Source organism: Heterocephalus glaber, unplaced genomic scaffold (assembly GCF_053883595.1).
Source record: "Heterocephalus glaber isolate CG9 unplaced genomic scaffold, H.glaber_assembly_v1.0 deba00001452, whole genome shotgun sequence".
Classification (NCBI taxonomy): domain Eukaryota; kingdom Metazoa; phylum Chordata; class Mammalia; order Rodentia; family Bathyergidae; genus Heterocephalus; species Heterocephalus glaber.
Genome location: NW_028258302.1, coordinates 4,248,065 through 4,273,007, shown reverse-complemented (window position 1 = coordinate 4,273,007; position 24,943 = coordinate 4,248,065). Strand labels below are relative to the sequence as shown.

General features: G+C 42.3%; 1 protein-coding gene across 2 annotated transcripts in view; it reads right to left on the bottom strand.

Annotated features, from left to right (window-relative positions):
* Window positions 1-5,472: 5,472 nt before the first annotated feature.
* The window catches only part of Trit1 (tRNA isopentenyltransferase 1), a 46,609-nt gene continuing 27,138 nt past the window's right edge, over window positions 5,473-24,943 (bottom strand). The window contains exons 3-11 of one of the 2 annotated variants that reach the window (XM_087215231.1): window positions 19,002-19,100; window positions 17,943-18,088; window positions 14,608-14,750; window positions 12,815-12,926; window positions 12,394-12,506; window positions 12,069-12,146; window positions 8,769-8,878; window positions 8,236-8,353; window positions 5,473-6,354 (exon numbers count right to left, since the gene is read on the bottom strand). In XM_087215231.1, the coding sequence (XP_087071357.1) occupies window positions 6,260-6,354; window positions 8,236-8,353; window positions 8,769-8,878; window positions 12,069-12,146; window positions 12,394-12,506; window positions 12,815-12,926; window positions 14,608-14,750; window positions 17,943-18,088; window positions 19,002-19,100 (1,014 nt within the window). In that variant the 3' untranslated portion in view covers window positions 5,473-6,259. The remainder of the gene's footprint in view (window positions 6,355-8,235; window positions 8,354-8,768; window positions 8,879-12,068; window positions 12,147-12,393; window positions 12,507-12,814; window positions 12,927-14,607; window positions 14,751-17,942; window positions 18,089-19,001; window positions 19,101-24,943) is intronic. The other variant, XM_087215232.1, reaches the window with a different exon arrangement.

The window sequence follows — 24,943 nt, the reverse complement described above, 5'->3', positions numbered from 1 at the left end:
TTTGCTTTTTCTTCCCTTGATCCCTTCTTAGAAGTAGTTGGGCTATGAATAACATGCATATTTAAAAACCCCCCAGGAATGCCCTTGAAGAAGCAGTGTGTAGTGGTTAGAGTGTGGGTTTGGAGTCGGCCAAATTGGCTTCAAATCCTAGTTCAACATATCACCAGATGTGTGAACTAACTTGATTGTAGTAATCATTTCATAAAATACAAGTATATCAAATCATTGTATTATGTCCCTCAAATATATGCAATTTGTCAACTACAACTTGATAAAGCTGGAAAAATGTACAGACTGGCTCAAAGTGAAAAACAAAAGACACACACACACACATACACGCACACATGAATGCTTACTGAGAGTCTTTCAAAGCAGCAGGCCCTTGCAGGTATCAAGATAAATCCGAGAGCTTTCTTTCCCAGGAAATTTCTGCATGTCTTCTCTGTACCAGCCAGTCCAGCTCTCTGAATATATTGGCTCTTTCATCAAATAGTGATAACACTCCCCTGTCTGTTTTAAGGAAATACTGTAAGGTAGGCATGTGCTAACACACAATGCCGAGTGCACAGTGAGCACTCATGCAGTATCTATGTTTCGGAAGGTGTGCCCTGCAGGAGCTGGCCTCAGTGTCTACTGGGTGCCCACTATATGCTCCACACTGGCCTTGAAATAGGACTCACATCCTGGTAGAATTTACTATCCAAGGGAGTAAGACATACAGTGATATGTGCTGTGACAAAATGAAAAGGTGGGAGAGACTCTGGGGCCACCTACCCAGCAGTTTCAAATCCTAGCCTGCCCTGACCTAACTGCTCTACTCAGTTTTCTCAACTGTAAAAAGGAGATAATAACAACAATGACAACATGACCTCATAGGCTGTTAGGAGGATTTAATGAGTTAGTTTGCATAAAAATACTTAAAACAGTGCCTGGCACAAAGTGCTATGTAAATGCTCACCAATATTAATACTATCCCAATGTATAAATTGCTAGGGCTCACACAGGAAGGAAAAACTAAGCCTACCTAGAGAGCCTAGGAAGCTTTCTCTAAACAAACGGCATCAAACTTGGGTCTTGAAGGATGTACAGGAGTTCATTAGAAAAGGGTAACTCAGGTGATGGAAACAGTTCAAGCGACTAAGCTAATGGAAGACATCATACACATTTGACCAACCAATGAGACAGCCAAACCTAAGAGCTGAAACCTAGGTGGGTGGCAAGCAAAGGCAGTGGCACTATTTTAGGCCATTGGTAAACTAGTCAATCTTAAGTCTGAGCTTGCTTTGATGCATAACTTTCAAGAACTGACACCACATCATGAACCAACACTTTTAACGGTATTAACAAACTTCCTCCAATGAAGCAAACGTATGCAATCCGTGCCTACTGTTCACTGGGTACCACAGTGCCGAACCACTACACTATCTACAAAAGGACCTCACTTAATTGTTATGATGTCCCCTGGAATTTCATACATGAGGAGACTCAGGCTGCTTAAACAATTTTCCAAAGGTTGCACAGATGGTACATTAGATAGGAGGGTGTTTGGCTGTAATTACAAACAGTGTGTTTTCCCCTGTACAAAGGGTCTATCTAGAGGTAGGCAGTTAGTCTCTGGTTCAGTTATTCGTCAAGGCTACCAAAACACTTTCCATCTCTCCTCCCTACCATCTTCAGAGAATCAGTACTGACCCCACAGCTCATACACTCTCACATTCCCTGAAATGCTTTCTTACAATTCAGTAATAGCTCGGTTCACAAATTCAATTCTCTCCATGATTCTGGTAACAAACTGAACTGGGCGAGAACCAAATCAAATTTCCCCATAACGTCAGCATTGAAACTTACAATTGAATTTGTTTTGGTTCTTGTCCAACTCAGTTTGTGACCAGAATTGCAGAAAGACTCAAGTTCCTGAACTGAGGTACCACAGTTCTTGTCTTAGTCTAGTACCACCAGTACAGACTTTGTCAAGCTTCACTTTTTTTTTTTGGTACCAGGAATCGAACTCAGGACCTTGTGCTTGTGAGGCAGGTGGTGGCACCACTGAGTTAAATCCCTGGCCCAAGCTTCACTTTTTGAAATAATTCAGGCCAGGTCACGTGACCCACGAATGTCACAGATGGGAAAATAGAGAAATTTGCCCCTAGCAAACTAACAACTAATTAGTTAAAAGAGGTTGGAATTCAGTGTTGTTTCCATGATACCAGTTTAATGAAGACTGCGAGTTGTCCATCAAAATCTGTTCTCTGCTTCTTTCTGGGCACAGGCTGGCCTCTGTTTCCAGCTCCTGGACAGTAGGTGTGCGGGCAGATGCTGGCGTGGACTGCAGGGCCCAGGCCTCCGGCCTCCTCTGTTCGCCTTTTCCCTTCCCACCTGCTGGGACCAGTGATAACCCCGCCTCAAGCACACAGCTGAGGACAATGCTCTGGAGGGTAGGGAAGCAACACGATACAAGGGACCTGTGTCCCTAGATGACCATCTGGAGCAGAGCTGCCCCACTGACCTGACTGCTCTCTCGGAAAGGCTGACTCCTTTCGGGGCTGTGAGATGAGTTCACTGGCTTGTTTTTTAAGCCACAGTATTGCTGAGTCTCTTTGTTAGAGCTTAGCCTTTTACCCTAATAACCATGCTCCTTCCTTTATACATATTCAGAATAGCTTTACAAATGACCAGCTAGCCAACATTTTAGAGAACAGCCCTAACCTCTCCAGGAGGTTTTAATCAAATAATGAGATTCCACCCCAAGATGACTGTATCACTTAAAAAAAAAAAAAACTGGGGTTAAACCCAGGGCTTTCACACTGACCTACATTCCCAGCCCTTTTTATTTTTTTATTTTCAGACAGGTTCTAAGTTGCTAAGTTACCCAGGCTGGGCTCAAACTTGCGATCCTCCTGCCTCAGCCTCCTAGACTGCTGAGATTACAGGTGTTTGGCTCCAAGACTATTTAATGATTGAAGCAGATCACTTATGCAGAGGCTTACATAGTTTTTATGCTTGATGTTTCTTAATGCTGGCAACATAGTCATTACATCCATAAAAACTTGCTTTCATAAGTGAGTCCATGTATTACTGTTACTACTGGCTTTTAATTGCAGTGTGGTTTTTGTTTTTCCCTTTGCTGAGGACTGAACCCAGGACCCTGTGAATGCTACGCAGGTACTTTTAACACTGAGCTACACCAACCCTCTGATGGTTTTGTGTGTATGCGCTCGCACTAAGCTGGTTTAAGTACAAAAATTCTCTTTGTTGAACTGGAACTCAGGCTGAGAATAAAAATAATTACTAAGAGTTAGAAAAGATCAAAGCATGTACCTAGACTATCCAACTCTCTCTTCAGAGTCAAAATACTTCTTAACACTGCCTCAACTATAGGAAATGCCAAAAGCCTAATCAAGATTTCTGACAGAGGGAGGGGAACTTAATTGCTTGCTGAGTGCTGGAAATAATTACCAGAGCCATTTAGATAGCACTGTGGTGATGGCCCACACTGGGTGCCTGGGCCCAGGGGCTCTACTCCTCCAGAGATTAGCTGAGGCCGATGGTGCAGACCCGAATTCCACCCTCACTCCACACCCAGCAGAGCCCACAGCTGCTCTTGATGGTCTCTCCCAACTATCACATGAGATTTAGTGTGAGATTTTGTAGTCAACTGAAGAGGTGGCCTGAGGTCTGTCCTGGCTTTGCCTGGCTTCCTCTGTGACTATGACATATCCATGTTCTGGGCCTGTTTCCCCATTTGTATAAGACTGGCTTAAGGATTCTTCTATCTCCACACTGATGACCACACAAGGCAAAAACCTACTTTCCTTCCCTACACTCAGCAGAGCCTTTCAGAGGGCTGATGGCAGAAGGAAAACCTACACAGGGTGATGCTCAGAGCTGGCATGTGGCAGATTTCTAGTGTGTTCTGCCTTCCCTGGCTCTTCGTGGCTGGTAAGGGAATTCCATCTCACTGCACAGCCAGTGTCTGAGAGTATGGACACTGGGCTCAACTGCAGTACTGCAAACTTAGCCAGTGCCCAAAAATGCCACAGACATAGTAATGAGCCAGCAAGAGGTTACTGCTCCAGATAGTTCAGATGGAAGGATTACAGGCTTTTTGAGGTAGGATTATTAAAACTTGTTTTTCCCGTTTCTCCACTGAGACTTTTTAAAGCTTTAAAACATATTCAGCAACTTGAGTGAAGAGCATTTCAGAGACTAAGCTTCCTGACTAAAAACAGCCAGTTTAAAACAGTGCTCAACAGTCGATGAGCTTCACTTCCACCCCACTAAGCTGCTGGCTCACTGCACTCTTTGCTGGGCCTCGGTCTCCCACAGCAATGGAAGCAGCCTGTTCCCCAGGCTGTGAGGAGATAACACATCTGAAGTGCTGGCACCGCCGGGCTCACAGTCAGCACTCATCTCCATACCCAGGGAGAAGATCCGGCTCCTAACCCTGCCACCTCCTGAAGCAGTTAATAAACTGATGGGGAGATCAGATCACAGAAAGTAAGGCGGAGTAGATATAAGGGTGGTTTCTTCTTTTACTACAGAATAAACTTATTCTTGAGAGTCCAATCAGTGAAAGGTGGTCAGGCTCTAAAATTCAGCACTGCTAAAAAGTTAACAGCCTGGAAGTGGTGGTGCACAGCAGTCTGGGAGACTGAGGAAGGAGGATCTCTAGTCTGAGGTGAGCCTGAGCAACTTAGCAAGACCCTGTCTCAAAACAAAAGGTAATCTATGTGGTTGCCTGGGCACAAATAACAATCTACTTCACAAAAATTGTTTTGGGGAGAGTACCAGGGATTGAACTTGGGTCCTTGAGCAGCAGGTGGCGAAACCATTGAGCTAAATCCCCGGCCCAAAAATTGGTTTTTTAAGGTCTAGCAGAAATGCTCCTTTTGCTATGATTCCTTCCCCTGTCTCAACTGAAATTCTGATTTTTCAGCGTCTGATAGTCTCTTACCAGTCTGGCTGTTTATGTATACAAAGGAGATTTCCAAGCTTCCTGAAAGCAAGAATCACATGTCATCTCTGTATACCCTCTAGCCTAGTTCAGGCCCTCTCATATAACAGACTCTGAACAAACATATTCGCATGGGGAGCTATTACTCAACGGGTACATTTAGAATGATGAGAAAGTTTTGGAAATAGTGACAGTGGTTGCACAATACTGTGAATCTATAATGCTACTGAACTGTACATCTACGGATGCTTAATTTTATATTACACACTACACAGAAATAAATATTTATTTAATATTGCAGGTAGCTCGGTCACTCCAGAAAGAGGGCTTAAACTGAAAATAACAAATCTCCAATAAAAGACTTCTCTGGAGATCTTCCAGGAATATAAGTGCATAACAGACATCATAAACTACATAAAACCAACAGAGCGTGGCCTATGAAGAATGTCAAATTTGAGACAAAACTATCAAGTTGATAACAGTGTACTGTGTATAAATTAGACATAGACACAAATATCTTTCTTGGAGGATCTTACAAAGCTTTTATTTTAATTTTCAATAAAAACATATTTTTCTACTTTATGAAGTCAGCAGTGATAGCAATTATCACACAGGGGGAGATCAACAGATTTCAGTCTTTCAGCTTGAAATCCCAGGTCACAGTCATCTCGATCTGATTTCCTCCTCTGTGGACTTCCGAGAGCTGGTTTAGTTTACTTAATCACCTCACTGGGGCTGGTCCTTTCCTGCCATTCCCTCAAATCTAGAACTCCTGATTTGTGGCTTACAATACTTCTGTCATCTACAAAAGCATCTGGAAATTCGATATTTTTAGTCAGCGTCAGGGACAAAAAACTTCTTTTATGAGAAAAGATCCTCAAGTATAAAAATGTGGAATCTTATCTCTTTCAAATACAGAAACTTTAAGGTTCAAAGGAAAAAAAACCCCACTCTTAAATTACACCATCACCAGACACAACAGCCACAGGAGCTGGAAGACCTGCTGTTTCCATCACAGAAAACCCAAGACTTTTTTTTTTGGTACTGGGGATTGAACTTGGGACCTTGAGTTTGCAAGGCAGGTGTCGGAACCACTGAGCTAAATCCCCAGCCCCAACACAAGACTTTTGAGACCTCACTACCGAATAAAAGGAAATGGTGGGGCTTTCTGCACAGCGCTCCTTAGCCCAGACACAGGAGACAACCAGACAGACCACCCTGCTCTGCTGATCCCCAGCGCCTCTGCAGATTCCCTGGATCATTCTGTCCTGGGGATCCCTTCTCTTTAGGTTCGGTATCACAGTCTCAGGAAGTAGTCTGGCTTTTTGTGGTATTGACAGCATCTGAGTCCAACCTTCTTTTCTTCACTTGGTGCAAGTGGGATTTGGATTTTATATGCGCTGAGAAGACAAAAAAAAAGAAGCTCATTAGGATTTTTTAGAATTAATCCTAAAAGCAATTAAGTGTATAGAATCTTCTTCTTTAACAATGAGTAACAGAATCAACATATGTCTTGGTATAGCTCTTAGCATTTTTAAGGAAAGTATAAGTTATATGGCCAGTCTGCTTAGCAAGCAAGAGAGAGCTACCATGCATCAGGTACACACTGCTAGGTACATAACACCATTAATCCTCACAATAATCTTGCAGGACAGTCTATTCTGCTCAGTGTACACAAGGAGAAAAACTGAAATTCAGAGAGGTCTTACATTTTGTTCAAGGTTACACAGCAGGTAAACTCTTCTGCTTAGACCTATAACTCCAAAAAGGGACCCCACTTTCTAGAATCAGGCCTCTATGATATCAGACTTCCTATTACAGAACCATTTCAACTCAAATGTTAGAAATTCAAACCCTCGCCCATGCCTCATGCTGCAGTACCTTGCCCCATAAATAAATGTGAGGGCCAGAGCTGCCTCTCTGTTTCCTGCCCTGCTCCTCCTGGTCCAACATGCCTTGCCTGTGTCAGATCAGCCATCTGAAGGACTAACCCACAAGGCTCTCATTCTGCGGCACACAACGCTCCAGAGAGAGAGCTAGAGGAGTGGTCTCTGCAACCTCTTCTGAGGGCCCAGCAAGGAAGCTGAGTGGCCTCCCTTGCTCTCTATTGAACACTGACTTCTCACCCCCAGACAGTTCTCATCTTCTGACTCACTCACACGGGCTCCTTTCTACTATCCTGCTCTTTTTCAAGGAAATTTCATCTTGGAGCACCAACAGAGGAACAACTAGATTAAATTCTTTTATACACATGAAAAACATTATTCTTAACAGCTTAGAAGCAAGTATAAGTAAGGAAGAGGTTAGAAGTCAAAGAACAGTTTACTGGTGAGAAAAGTCAGCTTTGTTTTCCAGCGAGAGCCTAAGGCAGAAGCTGGGCTCTGGCCGGCTCTCCATGGCAGCAGGAGATGGGAGCAAGGACTTGACAGATGGCACTATAGAGGCCTCACACAGCTACGCTCACAAAGGCTCACAAATGTTGTTTCTCTAAGGCTCTCTCTGAAGACATTCGACAAATCCAACCACTAAGTTTCCTTTACAAAACAATCAGACACTCTTTCTCTTCCCCTTTCATCATTATAAACCAACGATAATCGAGGCTTCTTCTGCTGGTTGGGCAATCACAGCCGTTCCCAGACTCTGACAATGGAGTTCATTTTGCCAGTTACCAGTTAAGAGACCTATCATTCTATTGGTTGATATGGGGAGAAAATGTACTTGTACTTCTCTGAGAATTCAACCAAAGCAGGACTCTGAACAGAAGGATTCCAGCCACTGGGTAAACTACAAGCCCCACTGTTTGAGCCACCATCACCATTTAAGCAAACTACCTAGAGAAATACTGATTCCACCCCGCTTCTGAAGAATGTGCTCTGGAGGAAGAACTGTATTTCCTGCTCCCTCCTTGGTCTGCTTCTGCTTCTGTCTTTTGGATGCACTGCCTTGATTCCTTTACAATCTTATCTCATTCCCACAATATTCTAAACATGAAAGCCCCAAAATCTCCTCTCAGGCAGGAGTATGAAGTCAAAGTTAAGTGCAGACCTCTCAGTATAAAACAGCCATTCCAGATGAAGCTGGAGGGCATATGATTTCCTTTGCATTTCAGAATACTCTGCAGTCTGGGAAAGCCTGCAAAGAATATGAGCACAGGCTCAGGAATTTGGCTGTTCCTTTACAAATAAGCAGACCCCAGTGTTCAACCTACCAAAGACCTCCAGTTTCAACAAGTTAATGTGACCGCACCCTTACAGATTTCTCATGTCCTTCTCACACTCTACCTGCCCATTCTCGGTCCCCAATGATGATCCGATCACAGAGGTCACACATATGGTAACTTCGCTTGTTCTCAGCTTCATTGTATGGAATCTTTACTGGAGCTGCTACAGGCTTGTGGCCCTAGAAGAACAAGGTGGAACACAAGAGTACTCTATTCAAAGAAACTGAGTATAATTCTTTGGTATTAAGAGGAAGTGAGATCTTCCCCAGATTCTTCTTTTACAGCCCAGGGAGCAGGTGGGCTGTAAACAGATTTTAGCAGTAACCTTTCTAAACATGAAAGTAGAAATACAGCCCCAGAGATTAAAAAAAAAAAAAAAAGTAGCCAGCCCTTCTCTTTTATTCCATGGGAAAGAACCCTGGTTCCCTAATATAGCAACCAATGTATCAGTGAAGGAAAGTGTTCTAAAAGGGCGGGGATTTAGCTCAGTGGTTCTACCGCCTGCCTCGCAAGCACAAGGTCCAGAGTTTGATCCCTGGTACCAAAAAAAACAAAACAAAACAGAAAAAGAACTGTACTATGATCAATAATCACCTGGATGAAACTATGCACAATATCAAGGGCAGGTTCGAGAACAGACTCTTTCCATTTCGAGACATCAGACACCTCTAAGCCGTATACTGGGGGGGCACCGGGACCAGGTCCTAATGATAACAAAGAAAAGTTGCAAGAGGTCAGCCTCCAAGACCCAATCATTCTGCTCATAGCGCTGTGAAACCCTTAAGGGGGACACACATGGCCAAAGGAATAAACATTTGACCATCCTATTCATTCTACCATAAACATGAACCACAACCCAAGAAAGACTGAGAGGGTTAATGTCTGCAGCCAATAAGCCTGGCCATGGAAACTAAAATGGGGGAATACTGCAGCTCTGCTAACCTGTATGTAGGGTAAAACAAACATAAAGGCAGCACTTCAAAGACAGAAAGAAACTAACAGCTTTAACTGTCTGCCATGTCATCTTACTGTTACGGGCACTCTGTGGCAAAAAGAGTTTACAGTTCTTTAGGCGTCTTTAATAGACACTAGTTTCAAGGTTACATACATCCCTCCAGCAGCAAAGCATTCATGAAACTCCTTGACAGCACACGATAACCATAGGCTGGGAACAACATTATCAGCCAATGAGCTGCTGAGTCTGAGAACTAGAAAGAAGTCTTACAATTGATCTAACTGAATCCCTTCCTTTAAGAGCCACATCTAATTGGGTGTAGTGGCACATGCCTGTAATCCTAGTACCCAAGAGGCTGAGGTAGGTGGATCACCATGAGTTTGAGGCCAGCCTGGGCTACACAGTGAATTCAAGGCCAGCCTGGATACTGAGAGCCTGTCTCCAAAAAAAATAATAAATTGAATAAACAAACAAACAAACAAACAAATAAATGAGCCAGGGGCTGGAGATTTAGCTCAGTGGTTCTGCCGTCTGTCTTGCAAGCTCAAGGTTCTGAGTTCGATCCTTGGTACCAAAAAAAAAAAAAAAAAAAAAAGAGCCAGATCTAGGGGACTATTCAAGAAACACCCTTGGGTAAGAGTTATGAAGCTACTTGGCAGGCACAAGGTCCTGAGTTCAATTCCTGGTACCAAAAAAAAAAAAAGAAGCTACAGACATTTCACCCGTCTGAGGCAACCATGTGGCAAGAGTTTGGTCTCTGTTGGTAGCTTCCTCAGTCTACAAATACAGTAAATTACCTTCCACAGCTAGGTAAGCCAGTTGCCTAAAAGCAAAGAGCATCGCTCTATGGACAAAAAACATCAAAGGCATCAGGATGCCAACGGCTGGCAGGTGCTCGACTTTTGACTGCACCAACCACAAATAAGATTCTTCATAAACTGGACTGGGCTACACCTGCCACCACATGGAAAGGTGAGACTGGGAGGGTGCAGGCGGCACCCACAGCACACCTGGCCTTGGCTAAGCTCTGCACCTGTTTCCAGGCCACTCTACATTTTCCTTTCTCCTCTAAGTCCTTTGTTGGACTTCTGTGCCCTGTCTCAGCACCTTTCAACAAGTTCTCGGCTCCCAGCTGCTATTTCTGGCTTAGGTCCAAGGCCAAGCTGGAGTGGGGAAGTCCCTCTGGCTCCCTGCCAGAACCATACCCCTAGGGCCAGCCCTGGCCAATCACACGTGGCTCCTGACTTAAAGGGCAGCTGTGCCTTTCACTCTAGCACCAGGACTTTGCCAGCACACGCGAAGGAGGAACAGGCATATGACACTGTGCCATCCACCACCCCGCTCCACACCCATCTAAGAGATGGGGGAGTTCGTGTGGCTTTACCACAGGAAGAAGTTCTAAGTTGTTATAAAAAAGACTTTTGTTACAGACATATTGTTCGACTTGGGAAGAAAGGCTGCAACTGAAATTTGTAATACTGAACCTCAACTTCAGCTGACACTAAGACCTCCCCTCAATCTATCAGGTCATGCAGGGAAGAAGGATAAGCAGAAGAAAGCAATGCAATGGCCAACAATACTGATCAGACAGGCATGTTCAGGGGCACCAAGAGGCACGAGAGGAGTGGAGGCTTGAGCTAGCCTCACCTCAACTAAAGCAGAAGTCTTTAGGCAAGACCTAAATATGGGATGATCCTGAAGCATATTTAAAAAGTGTCTACGAGACAAAACTGGAGTTTCATTTATGCTTAAACTCCTCTTAGCTCAAGTACATAATTTCTTACCTCAGCCCCATATTAATGCTGTCTCTCTAGAAGTATAAGATAAAAGCAATAAGAAGAGTGTAGATACTGGAGAAGGCCAGAATTCAATCTCCACCACCTACTAAGGGGGGGGGGCGGGGGATAACAACACAAGTTATTTAATTTCAGCTGGCCTTCACTTTCTTATCTGTAAAAAGAAAAGAAAAGCCTCTACAACATGAGGCTCATTGATATACATACAGCACACCAAATTCAGTGCCAAAGATACACAGTATATAGGGTCACTGAGTGACAGTTTCTTTCCTTTTCCCTTAAAAGTTCTGTTCAACTAAAGCTTAACTGATGCAATGAAAGTATCACATACCTGATCACAAGGAAGTGCTCAGAGAAGTAGTAAAAGCTTTATCTTTTAATCATATGGCCCAAGAACCATTTTAATTAGGAAAACTCCCTATAGAATTTTGGTGGTTGTTTTTTGTTTGTTTGTCACAGTACTGGGGATTGAATGCAAGGCCTTCACACTGAGCTACATTTACAGCCCCCCCCCCCTTTTATGGAGACAGAGTCTCGCTCTGTAGTCCAGGCTGACTTCAAACACTGGAGAGATCATCCTGCCTCAGCCTCCCGAGTGCTGGGATTATGGGTATTCACTACCACACCTGGCTTTCCCAGTCCCTTTTAAATTTTTATTTGTTAATTTATTTATTTTGAGACAGGGCCTTGCTAAGTCACTAAGTTGCCCAGGCTGGGCTTGAACTTGCAATCTTCCTGCCTCAGCCTCCTCGGGTGCTGAGATTACATGCAGGTGCCACTACACAGGACTCTGCTTTCAGTACAAAACTGAAGCTAAAAAACAGCCCTGAATACCAACTCTGCTGAGATGCTGCTGTTTTGCTCTTACTTATTTGAAGTCAGTACCACACATTCAAAGTACAAGGAAGATGTCAGTGGAAACTTTTTTTTCCCCTAAGCCCTCACAAGAAATCCTCCTGAACAATCATTTATGCCACAGACCCTTCCCCAGGTCAGGTCCAAAATCTTAGCACAGACACTAAACTCTTAGAACAGACATTAAACCCTTAGTCTAAAAAGTAACTTTCATTTCCTGAATGAACAAAGGGCATCTATATTTTATCATAAAGGAGTGCAGGGGATAAGGATAGTCAGGAGACTTACTGCTCAAAAAACGGTTTTTAACCCATTGATTTTGCTTCCTAGCATATCTCTTAGTTACTTGTTTCAGAGCTTCGATACCTGAAAGATATGTTAAGTAGCAGAACATCTAGGTAATCACTTCTTTCACTGCCAAGTCCCAGGCCCTCCCAGCCCAGTAGAAGAGAAAATCAGCATAATGTTAGATTTGGTGGGCGCAACCTCAATTCTGAGCAGAAGACCATTTGGGGCTCTTTTAGCCTCAGCTCTTGCTCAGACCATACCAGCAGGGTACTCTGTGACCCAGGGATGTGATGCCCAAGACTAGGTTAGATGGAGAGATTCACACCTTTCTTTAGAAGCTGGGTACTAGTCTCTGGTGTGCACTTTCCCTCAGTGATCAGGTACTCGTGAAATTCCTTGAAGCCAATTGACTGGAAGATACCATGTTGATAGTCCTGGCTGGAAACAGGAGAGCATCAGCAGATGAGCCATTGCCTCTGAAAGCTAGCAGGGGCCTTGGAGATGATCCAGTTGAGATCCTGAGCAATTATGACTGTGAAATTCTCCCCTACTTGCCCCACCAGCTCCTGGGAATGTCTGAAAGACTAGAAAACTGCAAATATACTAAACCTCCTTCCAATAACTCTTGTGAATGCCAAGGACACGCTAATAAATAAGTAGGTCTAAAGCCAATATCATATGTCTTAGGGTCTTTCAATCATAGGCAAGGGATGGTGAATAAATCAGAGTAATAGCCAAATCCTCACCTATTTTCCGAAGAGTTCTTCTGATTATAGCATCTGTGAAAATCTCTTAGTTCTTCCAAGAGGCCAGCAGCGAGCATGTCATCCACTCTCTTATCCAAGCGCTCATCTAAAACTTGAATCAAATTAGCCCTTGAACCAGCAACAACATATCGCAAGTGCCTACTACACACTTACATGGTGAATGAATAGGCTGCCTAATAGAACTTGTTCAAACAAAAGAAAGGATTCTAATTTCAAAGATTATATAATGACCCCTTATTATATTTATTCAAATGTCAGACTCCGCAACTCCAAATAAAAACAGCCAGAAGGAAGTACAACCCTTCTCATTACATAAACCAAAAACATAAAATTATAGCTAGTATGAAAGATAAATATTTTATTCTAATATGGAATGTATATTCACTGCTTTTTAAGAGGTGGCTGGGGTTCCTGGTTTACCTTTCTTAACTTTTGTCATTGTTATTTGCTACTCTTTGTTATTTTTTATTATCATTTTTTTTAAAAAGGGTCTTGCTTTATAGTTCAGGTTGGCTGTGAACTCACTATGTAGCCCAGGCTGGCCTCAAACTTGTGGCGATCCTCCTGCCTCAGCCTCTCAAGGGCTGGGAGTATAGCTATCACACCTGGCTAGTAACTGTTTTTCTTCCTAAAACACACATTTATCAAGGACTCACCACATGTCAAGCACATTCTGAGTACTGCAGAGGCATTTATTTATTTATTCATTCAATCAGGGCCCTTTGCATGTCAGCCAAGTGCTCTACCACTGAGCTGTTCCCTTAGTTCCACAACTTTGTATGTATTATTTCATCTAACCCTTAACGATACTGTGCAGTACATAGTATTATTATCTCCACTTGACAGGAGAGTTGGGGCATAGAAAGGTAAAGTAAGATAACTGGAGTGAGAATTTGAAATGAGACAGTGCACCTCAGAGACCGCTATTCTCGCTACATTACACTGCCCTCCACAAAGTCATCTCATCTTCCCAGCTCATGGGTTACCTTTGCAAACTGGCCTCTGACTCCCTCCAGAGAGGCCCCACAGCACTTTAAAATGTACCTTGGGGCCGGGGATTTAGCTCAGTGGTTCTGCTACCTGCTTTGCAAGCGTAAGGTCCCGAGTTCGATCCCAGATACCAAAAAATAAAATAAAATGTATCTTGAGCCCAGCATTTATCACAGTGTGGTACCCAGCTCCTTGTCTGTCACCCTACTAACCAGCATGTTCTTAAGCTCAGGCATCTCTTATTCATCTCTACAACTGAGGAACTACACGGACTACTCAGTACTTCCTTGAATGCTTACTGAATGTCTGATGGATGAATAAGCTTCTACTGTCACAGGCGTTATTAGACTGCTGGGACAAAAATACCCCTAATCATCATATCCCCCTCTTAGGCCTATAGCTTCTAGAATAATCAGTGATCCAGGCTCCAGCCAAACCTGAAGTTAGAGTTCTCCCACTCAGAACCTTCCTTCTCTTTACCCTCTGGACCTTCCCTGGACAGCAGTCTCCTTCCTGTCCCACCTATCCCACCTATCCCTGGTATCTTATCCTGTCTTATCTTATCCAACACTACCCTTCCTCCCTTTCTAGACAGGTATCAGGAGAATGGTGCTGCATCCAAGGCAATGAATGATGATGATGATAAACTTAATAGCTAGCACTTAATAGCATAATAGCTGGTGCTCATTATGAGCCTCTCATGGTTCTAGCCATTTTATACACAGTGACTTACTGATCCAGATTCTACCTCAATGGACTCTAGGAAACCAAAGGGCTTTTACCTGTCTGGTCAGCATGAAGCCACAGGATGCAAGGGTTGGGGAACTTCAGAGGGCCACCAAGGGGACCACCACCTTCCTCTGAATGTTGACGATGAAGAAATTCACTGTGAGAGATTCCCGTTTCTTCAAACACTTGTAAGCTCCTAAGTTGTTTTAAAGGGAGTGAGGAACCCATACAAATCATTAGGAAATATTCATTCTCAAGTGAGATAAGGAGAAACCTGTAGATTACAGAAAGTCTCATTTTCATTTTCTCTGCCTAAGTCCTCTCTGCCCCAAAAGAAGGTATAGGGGTATTCTAAGGTGTAAGTCACTTTCTGGGTAAAGTGAAAAATAATAATATTATTTGAAAGACAATTCTGGTATCAGTTAAATAGGTTCAGAAACAATGGGTTTCTTCTACTCAAACAGAACAGAACTCACATACTCACTTTCAGGTAGCAGTAAAGGAGCTTGTTTGGGACATCGTGTACAAGCCTACAAGTCTGGTCTCGCTGGAGTGCCTTTCCCACAGTACAGAGGTATGTCGCACATCCAGCTCGTCAGCTTTCTTTTCAAATATGACTAAAATTAATGAAGAATGTTCCTGCCTAATCCAGTACTCTGTACTGGCACAAAGATCACTGAGTAAAGAACTTACATACAAAGTATGATAAAAAAAACAGTGAACATTTAAATTAAAAAAAAAAAATTTTTACAATAAAGACACACTGTTAATAATCCCCCTCAAAATACTCTTCTCCACTTCAAACACACTTATCCTACCATTCTAGCCCTTTCTGAAGCAGTTCCAGAAGTCTTTCACGAGTGTCTTTAATTGTTCTGTCATAGATGCCTCAATGCCCTGAATCGATTCAGATTTCCCTCTCGTGGTCATTTGGACTTTGGGGAAGAGCCAGAAATTGCACAGTGCCAGATGCAGTGAGTAAGGTGGATGAGGACACGCCGCAGTGTTCTTACCAGCCTGCCTTGCCACTGAATGGCACTTACTGGCACTGTTCATTGTACTTCTGAGCACACCTTGTAAAGACACAAGAGGACTTCCAGGGCTGCTTCAGAAAATGGCAAGAATGATGGTGTAAGTGTGTTCAAAGAAAGGGGGAATATTTCTAGGGGGATTTGTGGCAATACATCTTTTACTGTAATAAAGATTTTAAAATTTAGGGCCAGGGATTTAGCTCAGTGGTTTCGCCGCCTGTTGCGCAAGCGCAAGGACCTGAGTTCAATCCCCGGTACCAAAAAAAAAAAAAAAAAAAAAGATTTTAAAATTTAAACTCATATTTTAATCACACCTCATAATAATAAATATATAAATATATATAATAATAATTATCATTATTATTTTAGTACTGGGGATTGAATCGGGGCTGACAAGCTGAGCTATAACTCCAGCCCTTTTATTGTTGTTTTTTGTTTTTTTGGTACTGGGGATTGAACTTGGGACCCTGCACTTGCAAGGCAGGCAGCAGAACCACTGAGCTAAATCCCCAGCCCTCCAGCCCTTTTAAAAATTTTATTTATTTATTTTTGCGATAGGGTCTCTCTTAAGTTTTCTAGGCTGGGCTCAAATTTGCAATCTTCCTGCCTCACCCTCCCAGAGTGCTGGGATTACAGGTGTGTGCTACCACACTTAGCTTCACATACTTATCCTTAAGCTGCCATCTACTTCTGTGTATATGTACCACTAGGTAACTGAATTCCCAAATCTATACTCTAGCACTGTGCTTGACTGCAATTTATCAGCTTGAAAATAATCTTTTCCTTCCTGACTCATTTCTACATCTTGAAATTCTAATATAAGAGAAGATAACCCTTGTCCATTGGTATCATGGTCACTCAAAAAAGATCTATGAGAAAAAAATTTAACAAATATCTCACCCATATGGACGTTAGAACCCAAAGAAAGATTTTAAAAAATCCCTCCAATCGGGCTGGGGATTTAGCTCAGTGGTTGTGCTGCCTGTCTTGCAAGCCCAAGGTCCTGAGTTCGATCCCTGGTACCAAAAGAAAAAAAAAATCCCTCTAATCATCTTGAGAGATCCTAGAGCTTAAAAGCTACTGACTCTTCCTAAGGTACAATTCTCAGGACATTACTAGTTTAAAAGCACCAAAATATCCCAGCGTGGTAGTGCATGCCTGTAATCCCAGCATTTGGGAGTCTGAAGCAGGTGTTATCGCCTGCCTTGAGTTTGAGGTTGCATAGTGAGCTCAAGGGCATTCTGAACTACATAGTGAGACCCTGTCTCAAAAAAAAAAAAAAAAAAAAAAAAGAGCAGCAAAACATATACTAGCTTAGGAGAGGTGATAAGAAAAAAGTAGTCAAATGACAGAATAATAAAAGACAGGGTCTAATGTCCTAAAGAATATACAAATGAATGTTGATGGTAATGCTCCTGAGATTTAAAAAGCTGAAAGATTTCTATTAAATGTTTACTGTTTGGCTACTGGAAAACCTAAACTTTATTAACCTAGAACATGCAATCTTGCCAGGGTGATATCCCTTCAAAGGAGTGGGGGAAAAAAATGAGCTATGGCCCTCCAAAAGACAACCCTACTCAAAAATCTTATTCTCTAAGGTTAGACTTCATCAGAGTTGGGGTGCTACTAGGAAAAAAATTCTAAAACCACTCCTGGGGGGGGCAGAATAATGACAATAGTATCAAGAAACACTAATCTAGAAAAATCATTTGAGTAAAAAACTTCATGACCCTTATTGATACAAGCAGTTACTATAATATTTAATCTGTTTGTAATCATCCACACAGGAAGATCTTCATCAGATGTTCTACTATGCCAGATATGGTAATCACTCCTAACACTGAAGAAAAACTAAGTTAACACATGAGGCTGGAATTCCAAAACAACCTAAGAAAACATGACCTTATGAGTTCATTCAGCACCTCGCACCCCTAGGAGAAAGTCTCTGTGTACAAAGGTGAGCTGATCTATGAGATGGTTTAAAACATCAGCCTCCACTGGGAAAGCTGCTGGGCAGGACTCAGCATTGCACAATCCATTATGAAACCCAAATCACAATGTAAACAGACTGCATGCCAGAAAAAAATTATATGAAAACTGTTATACAAGCAAAGATCAAATAGAAAATGAAGCAAGATTATATAGGCCTTAGGAAACACAATATCGTACTATGCATTTAAAGATGTAACTACAAAGTAGGGTGCAACTGTTCTCTGGGGGAGTTGGATTGAGGCAGTAACCCAGGCCTGCTGAGCTAGAACAACACATCAATTTCTACTAACTGCAACTACCAAGCCTGTTACCTGGCAAACTACAGTCTCAAGGAATTCAGGGACAACCAGATCAGGCTTTCTTACCGGGCCACTTTGCGCTTGTCGTGTGGGTGCAGCTTGGCTGCCATTTCTGGGTCCACCTGGCGTAGGCGGTTATGGAGCACATGGCTATCCTCCTTTTCCAGCTCTACTTTCCGGTCAACCACTTGCTCAGCACCCACCTCCATGGACTATTAAATGAAAGATGAGAGTACACTGAATTCAATAATTCAATATGTATTGGGACAGCCTATGTGCCAGACACTTTACAGAGCTTTAGGAATACAGAGATGAATCAGATCTTGCCATACAGTGACAGACAGACCACAAACCAAAAAATTCCAATGTGCTGTGGTAAGTGCTATGAGCCCATAGCAAAGAGGAAGGAGGGCTTACTGCATAGGAAAGTACTCTGCTACCCTGCTTCTCTGTCCTAAGTACAAATTGGTAAGGTAGGAGTACGGTATGATATCTATTTTAACATATGCAGGAATCTAGTCTTTTAGCAACGGTGATCAAAGAGGGAACCAGAACTCCCACCACATCACCATTTGCAAAGTCCGGCCCTACAAGGTAGCATCTCCATAACAAAGGTCAGTGGTGGACATCTCTCTGATTTATACACAGTGCTGCCAGCCAGGAAATGCTGAATCAGACTAATATACTGTTAGCTTACAGGGAGATGCTAATTAATCTACACAGGAGCATTTTCCCCCCACACGGCCCCTGCTCATACGCCAGCCTAGAGGAGTACACTTCACATTTGCTTCAGAATATTAAGCAGGAAAATTATAGTTGCTGGGCCAGGGATTTAGCTCAGTGGCACTGCGCCTTCCTCACAAGCACAAGGTCCTGAGTTCGATCCCCAGTAGCCCCCCCCCCAAAAGAAAATTATAGTTGTAGCGTCTAAGCAATAGGCAAGAATCAACCTTCCTCCCACTAAAATTAGCTGGCATGAAAGAGGAACCCATTTCTTTGGTGGGTTACAAAGTGAACAAAAGGGGCTGGGGATTTAGCTCTGTGGTTCTGCGCTGCCTCGCAAGCACAAGGTCCGAAGTTCAATCCCTGGTACAAAAAAAAAGAAAGAAAGTGAACTAAACATACCTTGGTATTGACAAGAACTTTCCAGAGCAAAGACTCAATGTAATAATTGGTTCCTCCCACGACAATAGGAATTTTGTCTCGAGCAAATATATCTTCAATGTGAACATTAAGAAAGACATCATGATATTTAATAGCAAAAGGAGAAACCTGACTCACTTGAGAAGGTGAGCTTTGGCAAGAAACCACATCCATATGTCTGCAGAGCACAGGAGAAAGGAGAAACCAAAACAAAGGGATACCAGCCTTGAATGTTTCCCAAAAGTTCACAGAATCAGTTCTAATTAGTTCTGGGGGAATTTATATAAAGCAGAGACAAATGTATGATAGTAATTGCTTCCAGTTCTAGAACTTTCTAGGTCATGCTGCTAAAATTTAGTTTCATTGGTATTTCAAATTAGTTTAACAAGCACAAGGACTCTCGTATAACCAAGTACAATATCAGCTCCTCTGGAAGCCATCCAGGTGACACCCAGTGTTGACTATGTCTTCTAAGATAAAACACAAGCTGATTTCTCTAAGTCATATTCCTTAGTCTCAGGCCGAGCGTGATGGCTTAATCCCAGCACTCAGGAGGCTGAGGCAGGAGGATCACCATGAGTTTGAGGCCAGCCTGGGGTCCATAGTGAGTTCAAGGCCAGCCTGTGCTACACAGAGAGACCCTGTCTCAAAAACAAAAAACAAAACAACCCCCCCATTAAAAAAAAAACAACCCATATTCCTTAGTCTCAGTACATATCCATCATCATGTGGTAGCAGTACATATCTTAGCCACTTGAAAATTCACTAGATACACTGAGAAGCACAAGTCCTGAGACAAATAGAGTTCAACTACCAGAGTTTAACTCTTGGGCAAGTTACTCAACCTATCTGAGCTGAACTTTTCTCTCCTGTAAAATTGCCTGTAAAAAGCATTAAATGTAACAATACACACAAAGCCTCTACTACAATGCCTAAAAATATCAAGTACTCGATGTATTTGTACTTTAGCCACTATAGTTTTTAAATCCCTGCTACTTTGAGTCTTTGAATTCTTTTTTTTTTCTTTTTATGGTGCTGAGGATTGAATACAGGCCATTCATACTGAGCAACATCTGTGATCCTCCTTAACCAGGCGTAGTGGTACATGCCTATAATCCCAGCATTTGGGAGGTTGAGGCAGGAGGATCACTGCAAATTTGAGGCCAGCCTGGGCTTTATAGTGAGTACTAGGCCAGACTGAACTACTTAGTCAGACACTGTCTCAAAGAAAAAAAAACTTGTGATCCTCCTGCCTCAAACTCCCAGAGTGCTGAAATTAGAGGCATGCACTACGATGCCCAACTTGAATTTTTGTCTTCAGAATCTCTGTTGAACAGATAGATAATTATTAGTTTTAACAAGGGCTTTGTTTCTAAGAATAACTGATTTTAAAAAAAAGACTTCCAACATCCAGATAAAGAATCATTTACATAAGCAGGAAGGGTGGTACATGCCAGTAATCCCATCACTTGGGAGACTGAGGCGAGACAGACAGCAAATTCAGGAGAAGCCTGGACTATGTAGCTAGATCAGAGAGAGAGAGAGAGAGAGAGAGAGAGAGAGAGAGAGAGAGAGAGAGAGAGAGAGAGAGAAGCAGAAAGCAGAGAGTCAGAGAGAGACACAGAGAAAGAGAAAGAGACAGAGAAATTTATATACAGCACTCCTTTCCCTTACCAGCCATTATCTGTGGGCACAGAAAGAGATGACCTCAACAGAAGCCTACTAACCCTTAAAAGGTTAGGATGGATAGAAAGAAATATGTTACCAATCAAGGATCATAAAGAAAAAGCATTGTCTATTTGTTTTAAAAAGAGAAATTCTCTATTCTCCCTGTAAGTGTAGGGAACATATAATTACAGAGTAAAATAAAACTTCAATTATATAATTAACAAAGGAAAGGAGAGCAAGGAAAAAAGGAAAAAATGACGCAATACCAGAGGGACAAGTGAAAATGAGGGAAGAGAATGTAATACATAGTATTAGGTTATGTTATGCTTTAGATCTAGAGGGTTCCCTCAAAGTCTCATGTAGTCAGAGGTGGAGCTTTCAGAGGGTGACTGGATCACAGGGGTGCTGTACTCATCAGTCGATTAACCTTGGATGAGTTCACAGCTGAATGTGCTGTTAGGAGGCAGCTGGTCAGAATAGGTGGGTCATTGTAGGAGTGACCTGGATGGGTGTTGTGTTTGTTTCTAGCTCTTCCCTTATCTCTCTGCTTCCTGGCTGCCATGATCTGAGTAGCTTTCCTCGGTCATGCCCTTCCAATATTCCACCATGGACTGAACCCACTAAAACTGTGAACCAGGTGTTGGGTATTTTGTCCCTGTGACAAAATAGTGACTAAAATATGATGGAAAAGGTTAAGTGTTTTCCCCAGCTATGAAACTACTGAGATTCTGGACAAAACTCCTCTCTGGGCCTCAATATCTTTTATGTGCACCTGTCAAATCAAGACTAAAGATGACCTGGGGTATAGCTCAGTGGTAGAGTGGCTGTTTAGCATGCAGGAGGCCCTGGTTGGATCCCTAGAACCACACCAAAAAAGGAAGGAAGGGAGGAAGGAGGGAGGGAGTAGCGTCAGGAGGCTGACTGCACCAGGGATAGCTCCCAGCTCCTCAGGAGGCTGAGGCAGGTGGACAATTGAGCCAGCAGTTGAGGACAGCCTAGCCAACATAATGAGACTATGCAGCAAACAAAACAAAACAGAAAGGCTGAATACATACCTAAGGTATTTTAGTCTGACACTTTGATTCGAGGCTCTTACTAAAACTCACAAATCTCTTAAATCTGTAAGTGATCTAAGGATATATTCCCATTGTTTTTGTCCTTTGAAAATCTTCATTAGTTCTCCATTTTGTCTCAGTTCTTTCTGAACAATGAACTGTCTCATAGCTACAACTTATATTTGGTAATGTGTATTAATTTGCAAAGGGCTTTCATATATATTATCTCATCTGCTATAACAGCCTTGTAAAGTAGGTGGAGCAGAAATGATTATCTGCATTTTAATCTACCCATTCAACAGGTAAAAAAATTTTACCTCATTATTTTCATTCGCGTACCCTTGATTAACAGCAAGGTTAATAAACCTTTCTCATGTACATCACCATTTGTATTTCTTCCCTTTTTTTTGGTACTGGGGATTGAACTCAGGACCTTGCATTTGCCAGGCAGGCGACAGAACCACTGAGCTATAAATCCCTGGCTGTATTTCTTCCTTTGTAAAATACTGCTCATGACCTTCAACTATTTTTTGTATTGATTCACAAGACTTCTTCACGTACTCAGAATATTAAACATTTGTATTTCCTATGTTACAAATATTTCCCCTTAGGTTTGGAGTCTGTTCTTAAACTGTGTTTATAGTGAGCTACTTTCCTTCTCTTGCTTTTTTATCATAAAATATTCCATACACAGAAAAGAACATATGTAAATTATGAAGCCTAATAAACACTCATGAACCCTCTCATGAAGATGCCTCCTGTGGGTCCACCCTCATCTCCACCCCTACTTCCCCCCTCAAAGGGAATCTCCACTTTGAACTGTTTTGGGGTTTTTTTTTTGCATCTTTTGCATCATTCCCTCATTTTTTTACATTATTACTGGTGTAAATGATAGGTATGTGTGGTTAGTTTTGTTTGCTTTTTTAACCTTTTTGTAGCATACAATGGCATCGATATATATTCTTCTGTAATATCATACATTTATAGTTTCTTTTTATTTTCTTGGCAATACTTGAAATTGAGCCCCAGGATGTCACACTGAGCTATGTTTCCAGGCCCTTTCTATTTTGAGGCAGGCTTTCACTAAGTTGGTCAGTTGCCTGGGCTGAACTCAAACTTGCATCCTCCTGTCCCAGCCTCCCAGAGTGTTGGGGTTATAGGCATGCACCACTGCAACTGGCTTATATTGTTTCTAAGATTCTTCCACCTTGACTGATGTATGTAGCTGCAATTCATTCATTTTCACTGCTGAAAAGTACTTAATTTATATAAGAATACACCTATGAGTAATTATTCTGTAAATAGGAATTTGGGTGCTTATATGCTTTTTGTTTTTGTTTGTTTGAGCCAGGGTCTTCCTATGAAGTTCAGGCTGGCCTTGAATTCACTAGTATGCCAGGCTGGCCTCGAATGCCTCACTCTCCCAAGTTCTGGGATTACAGGTGTGTGCCACCACACCGGGCCTTACATGTTGTTGCCTCTGTTAATGATAAGATCTACCATAAACCTCCTGATGTACCTGTAGCAAGAATTTCCAGAGGGTACATACATAGGTGTTCTGATTGATACACAGAACAAACAATACAAACTCTTAGTTTACACATTCAAATCTAGCTATTTTCCTCTTAAAAAAAAAAAGTATCAAAGAAGTACCTCCCTAGCCAGGCATGGTGGCACACGCCTATAATCCAGCACTCAGAAGGCTGAGGGACAGGAAGACTGCTGTCAGTTTGAGGCCAGCCTGGGCTACATAGTGAGTTCAAGACCAGCCTGAACTACACAGTGAGACCCTGTCTCAAAACAAGCAGAAGTCCCTCCCTACTCTAAAATCACATAACTACTCAACTGCATATTCTTCCATTTGTTTCAAAGTTTCACTATTGGGCCAGGGATTTAAAGCTCAGTGGTTCCAGCACCTGCCTTGCAAGCGAAAGGTCCCAAGTTCAATCCCCAGTACAAAAAAAAAAATTAAACATTCAGAGTCTCACTATAAACATATATTTAACTCCAAAATTTATCTGGAATTTATAATGTCATATGTAATTTACATATAATGAGGATCTGACCTTTTTTTCCCCAAAAAAACTGTCCGGGGAACAATTATTAACTACTTTACTACTTCTCTAACTGTTTTGAAATTGTCATCCTGATTTTAAGATAAATACAATATATATACTATATACCTATATATGATATATATATTTGAATCTGTAATTTTTTATTCTATGCCATAAATTTACTAGGATTCTTTTTTGTGTGTGTGTTTTTGGAAACAGGGACTTGCTACATATTCAAGGCTGGCCTTAAACTCTTGGCAATCCTCCTGCCTCAGCCTCCCAAGTGCTGGGATTACAGGTGTGCACCACCACACCAGGTCATCTAGCATTATACAAGGAGTGAGCAACATATATGATGAATGTTTAAAAATATATTACAGTAAAGGATACACTGTATTAACCCCTCTTCACTTTAAATATCCTTAGCAGGGCCAGGGATTTAGCTCAGTGGCACCTTGCCTGCCTCGAAAGTGCAAGGTCCTGAGTTTGATCCCCAGTACTGGATGGATGGATGGATGGATGGATAGATAGATAAATACCCTTAGCATTCTTGCCACTTTCTAAAGCAGTTCTGAGATTCTCTTTCATGTCTTTTATGAGGCGTGATCAAAAATATGTTGAATACTTCTGCTGAGTGTCACCCAACAGAAAGGCAGGCTCATAAAAACATCATGGAAAAACCATAAAACAAATGAGGTCGGGTGGCTCTAAGCTCTGGCACTTCGGTCACATGATCAGTGATTGGTCTTTCTGGTAACTAGCTCCCATCTGGAGTGTCCCACTCATGTGAATTCAGTGCTGCCTTGCAATGTGAAGGTTTTGTCAGCTCTCCTGTGACCTTGAGGATGAAAATCACTTGCTGAGAGGCTGGAACCAAAGAGAGAGAGGAGCTGGACCCCTGCTGACTCCATGGAACCCATATACCTGTTCTGGACAGCCCACACCTAGGCTTTCATAGGAGAACCAACCCTTACGGCTTTAAGGTGCTATAGTTGAGCCTTTGTTACTAGAAGCAAAGATAAGTTCCCAATTTATACAAAACCCATCCTTAAAAAAAAAAAAAAAGCCAGGTGCTGGTGCTGTGGCACACACCTGCAATCCCAGTTGCTAGGGAGGCTGAGGCAGGAGGATACCAACTTGGGCA